This window comes from Bombina bombina, chromosome 6, assembly GCF_027579735.1.
Source record: "Bombina bombina isolate aBomBom1 chromosome 6, aBomBom1.pri, whole genome shotgun sequence".
Taxonomy (NCBI): domain Eukaryota; kingdom Metazoa; phylum Chordata; class Amphibia; order Anura; family Bombinatoridae; genus Bombina; species Bombina bombina.
Window position 1 is genome coordinate 532,577,820 of NC_069504.1, and position 6,000 is coordinate 532,583,819.

Below are 6,000 nucleotides of genomic sequence, written 5' to 3' on the forward strand. Positions count from 1 at the left end.
GAGTGAAGTAGGTTCTTACAATGACCCCACCAAAAAAAATCATATTTTGCCCTCCACTCTTGGTGCCACAGCAAATATATTCTAAGCCCTGTTTAGTGACTTTATCCTAATGGCTGCCAAAAATAAAGAAAGCAGTATTTTACCCCTTGGTCACTAGTAATGCGCACAAAGCAGTGATTGTATCTATCCTTTGACTTCCAGTAACACACACAGTGATTATAATTATTTACATTTAAAGGGACATGAAACACAAAATGATTCTTTCATGATTCTGATAGAGAATATAATTTTAAACAACTTTCCAATTTACTTCTATTATTTAATTTGGTTTCTTCTCTTGTTATCCTTTCCTGAAAGGTTTATCTATGAAAGATCAGAAGCAGCAAAGAACCTAGGTTCTAGTTGCTGATTGGTGGATGCATATATATACACCAATTGCCATTGGCTCACGCATGTGTTCAGTCAGCAACCAGAAGTGCATTGCTGCTCATTCAACAAAACATACCAAGAGAACGGAGAAAAATTGTTAATGGGGTAAATTAGAAAGTTGCTTAACCCCTTAACGACCAAGGACGTACACCATACGTCCTCAAAAAAAATACACTTAACGCCTGAGGACGTATAGCGTACGTCCTCGGTCTGGAAAGCAGCTGGAAGCGATCCTGCTTGCTTCCAGCTGCTTTCCGGTTATTGCAGTGATGCCTCATCGAGGCATCCTGCAATAACCCCCCTTGGCCATCCGATGCAGAGAGAGCCACTCTGTGGCCCTCTCTGCACCGGACATCGATGGCCGGTTTCGTTGGTGGGTGGGAGCCAGTCTGGGAGGCGGGTGGGCGGCCATCGATGGGCCGTATGATGTGGAGGGGGCGGGATCGTGGGCGGGAACGCCGGGTGCGCGCGCGCGGGTAGGGAGCGGGTGGGAACCGCTACACTACAGAAAAATTATGTAAAAAAAGTGGCAGTGAGGGCCAAAAAGATTGAAAGTATTTTCGATCTAAGAGATCTGGGCGGGGTGGGGGGTTGGTCTTTTGGGGGGGCAAGCTACACTACAGAAAAATATTTAAAAAAATAAAAAAAACAATAGTTTTACTATAAACTGGGTACTGGCAGACAGCTGCCAGTACCAAAGATGGCTACTAATAAATTAGAGGGGGATGGTTAAAGAGCTGTCTGGGGGGTATCAGGGAGGTTGGGGGCTAAGGGGGGATCCTCCAGAGCAGCATATGTAAATATGCCTTTTTTTAAAAAACATTTTTATCAAGGATAGCTTTTTTTTTTAGTACTGGCAGACTTTCTGCCAGTACTTAACATGGCAGGGGCAATTGTGGGGTGGGGGAGGGAAGAGAGCTGTTTGGGAGGGATCAGGGGGTGTAATGTGTCAGGTGGGAGGCTGATCTCTACACTAAAGCTAAAATTAACCCTGAAAGCTCCCTACATGCTACCTAATTAACCCCTTCACTGCTAGCCATAATACACGTGTGATGCGCAGCGGCATTTAGTGGCCTTCTAATTACCAAAAAGCAACGCCAAAGCCATATAAGTCTGCTATTTCTGAAGAAAGGGGATCCCAGAGAAGCATTTACAACCATTTGTGCCATAATTGCACAAGCTGTTTGTAAATGATTTCAGTGAGAAACCTAAAATTGTGAAAAATTTTACTTTTTTTTTTATTTAATCGCATTTGGCGGTGAAATGGTGGCATGAAATATACCAAAATGGGCCTAGATCAATACTTAGGGTTGTCTACTACACTACAATAAAGCTAAAATTAACCCTACAAGCTCCCTACATGCTCCCTAATTAACCCCTTCATTGCTGGGCATAATACACGTGTGGTGCGCAGTGGCATTTAGCGGCCTTCTAATTACCAAAAAGCAACACCAAATCCATATATGTCTGCTATTTATGAAAAAAGGGGATCCCAGAGAAGCATTTACAACCATTTGTGCCATAATTGCACAAGCTGTTTGTAAATAAATTCAGTGAGAAACCTAAAGTTTGTAACAAAATGTGTGAAAAAGTGAACAAATTTTTTTATTTGATCGCATTTGGTGGTGAAATGGTGGCATGAAATATACCAAAATGGGCCTAGATCAATACTTTGGGATGTCTTCTAAAAAAAATATATACATGTCAAGGGATATTCAGGGATTCTTTAAAGATATCAGTGTTCCAATGTAACTAGCGCTAAGTTTGAAAAAAAGTGGTTTGGAAATAGCAAAGTGTTATTTGTATTTATGGCCCTATAACTTGCAAAAAAAGCAAAGAACATGTAAACATTGGGTATTTCTAAACTCAGGACAAAATTTAGAAACTATTTAGCATGGGTGTTTTTTGGTGGTTGTAGATGTGTAACAGATTTTGGGGGTCAAAGTTAGAAAAAGTGTGTTTTTTTCCATTTTTTCCTCATATTTTATATTTTTTATAGTAAATTATAAGATATGATGAAAATAATGGTATCTATAGAAAGTCCATTTAATGGAGAGAAAAACGGTATATAATATGTGTGGGTACAGTAAATGAGTAAGAGTAAAATTACAGCTAAACACAAACACTGCAGAAATGTAAAAATAGCCTTGGTCCCAAACGGTCAGAAAATGGAAAAGTGCTGTGGTCATTAAGGGGTTAAAATGTCCTGCTCTATCTGAATCATGAAAGAAAAATTTGGGGTTTCATATCCCTTTAATGCTGCGCACACCCCATTGGAGCCTCAATATTTCATATCAATGTCATACAGCACATGAGCAGTACCAATTTTTTGTGCCATAATAAAATTGTAAAGGATTGAGGGATTAGAAAATGTAGCCACAATTCAGAATTCCTACAAATATGTTGTTGTTTTTTTATTTTACAGGACAGCTGTTTGAAAAACTGGACTGTTATGCTGTATAATGGATACTAGCTCTAGCAGAAGTGGTTTACCTGAACATCAACAGTGACTATTCTAGTAGTGATAGCGTCTCAGATTAATTATTTTTATTTATTTATTGCAAAGCCAAGAATATTGCAAATGTGTTGCTATTTGCAATTAAAATGCTCTGTCCCTTTCACTTAGCAAGTCAGGGTGAGAATGAGCAAAGTACAGTTTGGCAGTGAATGATTGGACACTGTAATGTAGTTCCTTGCTGACACAACTTTGCAGACAGCAGTCATGTGATATTATCCAACCCTTCATGCAATCACTTTTAAAACAAGTCAGCCAGTGTTGCTAAGATCAGCAGTATTTGCCATAAAAATGTGGAACTGGGCTGACTTTAGCTCTTTATTTAATCAAAAGCTGCCATTGAGTATGTCTGTACCAGCTAATTTGAAAAAAAGAAAAATGACTCAACTGCCATCTTTGAACACTACATCATATTTTACTTTATGTAGCTTTATGGTCAATTCACATAAACAAGGTTAATAATGCATGATATTAGTATTTTTCATTTAAATATGACAGAAAAAAAATGTTGAACTTTTAGTACATATTAAAAACAAAATCATTATTTTATTACAGTATTGCTAAACTTTGGAAAACATTATTTTGTTTTAAACAATAATTTATTAGCACCCAAATAACTTCACCCATGTAAGAAAGTGTTCCCCTAGCCCAGCAGTCAGCCCCCAAGACACAAGCCATGCTAGTCGTACAATAAACTTTTATTTGTTCTATCCACTCCAATCTCTTTGCACTATACGAGAGGGGGCATTAATTGAGCATTGTGTGAGAAAATAATATATATGTATATATATATATATATTAGAAACGCCCCCTAGCAGTCACACCCCCAGTTAAAAAGAAGAGACTGCTCAGATTCAGAAGTATCTATCAATACCTCGCAGAGTTTCCGGACACTTACCTGTCATTATCAATAACTGAGACTTGCACTGTTGGCGGATGGACACGGGATGCCATGACGTTGGTGTTAGTAAAGTCCAAAACGTTCTGGTGTTAGTATTAAATGCAAGCTCTTCCAAAACAGCACCTTCCGGATGGAGACACCTCACGGAAATCCTGTTCATTGCACAGAGACAGAAATGCAGGCACACGGGCATGAAGCAGCTCTCAAGGGTTAAACGAGTTAAATGCATTCAGCACTGCTCTCTCAGGTGTTCTGAAAAAAAGCTACCCTAGATGTTTATTTAAAACAAATAAAAATCAAAATAAATATATCAAACGTGCGCATACTTGAATCAGAAACGTTTGCAGATTACTTGTGTTACAATACATATATATAAAACATTTTTTCCCCAGTATGATACGTGTGGATAATAGATAAACTAATCAGCATATGCCAATGTTTGATACATTATAGCTGGTATAAAACATCAGACAGACCTGCAGTACAGTTTAGTGCTATTGTTTTATGTGCGAGCTGCGAGCTGAGAGATATTACTGAGGTGAGATCCCTTCACCTCAGTTTTTATTTAGTGGGGTTTTTTTTACGCTTTTGACAAATTACACTGTACGGTCAGGTTAAAATAAATTAGATTTAAAATGTTGTACTCCCTTCAAATGAGTGTTCTTTTTAAATTAACTTTTTTATCTAAATGACAAGTGACTGTTCACACATCAATATCTAAATAAGGTTCAGTTTGAAACAGTATACATTCATAATTACCCACATTAAAGGGATATGAAACCCCAATTCAGATACAGCAAAGCATTTTAAAAAAACTTTCCAATTTACTTCTATTATGTAATTTGATCCATTTTCTTGGTATCCATTGTTGAAAAGCATACTTAGGTAAGCTCAGGAGTTGGGAGCTAGCTGCATGTATGGTGGCTGCATATATATGTCTCTTGTCTTTGGCTTACCAATATTTTCAGCTAGCTCCCAGTAGTGCATTGCTGCCCCTTCAATAAAGAATATCATAAGAGTGAAGTAAAATTTATAATAGCAGTAAATTGGAAAGTTGTTTAAAATTGTATGATCTATCTGAATTGTGAAAGAAAAATGTTGGGTTTCATGTCCCTTTAGTGTTCAGTTTAACAAAGGTTATAAAACCTCAAAATGTTTTTTTGTGATTCAGAGCATACCATTTAAAAAAAAAAAAAAACTTTCCATTTTACTTGTTATCACATTTTCTTTGTTCCCATGATATTCTGTGTTGAAGAGATACCTAGGTAGGCATCTGCAAAACTAAATGGCAGGAAATAGTGCTACCATATAGTGCGCCTGCAAATGGATAACATACTTGCGAAACTGCTGCCATATAGTATAATTGGGCCGGTGTTCTGTCAGATTTTCCTACCCATCAGATTTTCCAGCTGAGCATGCGCAAACCTACGTCACTGCCTTCCACAGATGAGCCTAAAACATCTGTGGAATGTGATTACGTTGGCTTGCTCATGCGCACATACTTAGACGAGGTAGGAAAATCTGATGGGTAGGAAGATCTGACAGTGGCATCATGAGCACATATACAGTGTGGCAGTAGGAAATGTCGATGGAGTGTTCTGTCAGATCTTCCTATGCATTGATCATTACTGTTTGCACATGCTCACAGTGCATGCGCGGGACACGACTAAATACATATACATTTTATTTTTTTCCTTTGCAGCCAATCAATTTTCTTTGGTAGCATCTGAAACACCCCTTATCACATAATAATTATATTTTCAATATGCACAAAAGCGTTGTAACTTTACAGCTTATACTATTATGTATTGTTTAGTCATGTCCTACGCATGCGAAATGAGCATGTGTCAACAGTTATGATTAATAAGTAGAAAGATCTGACAGAACACTGTCAAAATCGTGACGCCAATGTCAGATCTTCTTACCTATCAGATTTTCCTACCGCGTGGAAGTATGTGCGCATGAGCAAACCAATGTAATTGCATTCCACAGATGTCAAGGATCATCTCTGGAATGCGGTCAGGTAGGTTTGTGCATGTACAGTAGGTGCTTTAGAAAAACCCGATAGGTAGAAAAATCTAGCTATGACTACGGCTCTTTAGCTGAAACGCGTAAGCTCCTGCACACAGCTGTTCTTTGATGTTTGTTTTTATTG

General features: G+C 38.1%; 1 protein-coding gene across 1 annotated transcript in view; it reads right to left on the reverse strand.

Annotated features, from left to right (window-relative positions):
- The window catches only part of GALK2 (galactokinase 2), a 672,315-nt gene extending 668,315 nt beyond the window's left edge, over positions 1-4,000 (reverse strand). Inside the window, 1 exon segment of the mRNA XM_053717454.1 lies at positions 3,843-4,000. Within this exon segment, the coding sequence (XP_053573429.1) occupies positions 3,843-3,898 (56 nt within the window). The 5' untranslated portion in view covers positions 3,899-4,000.
- Positions 4,001-6,000: the final 2,000 nt, after the last annotated feature.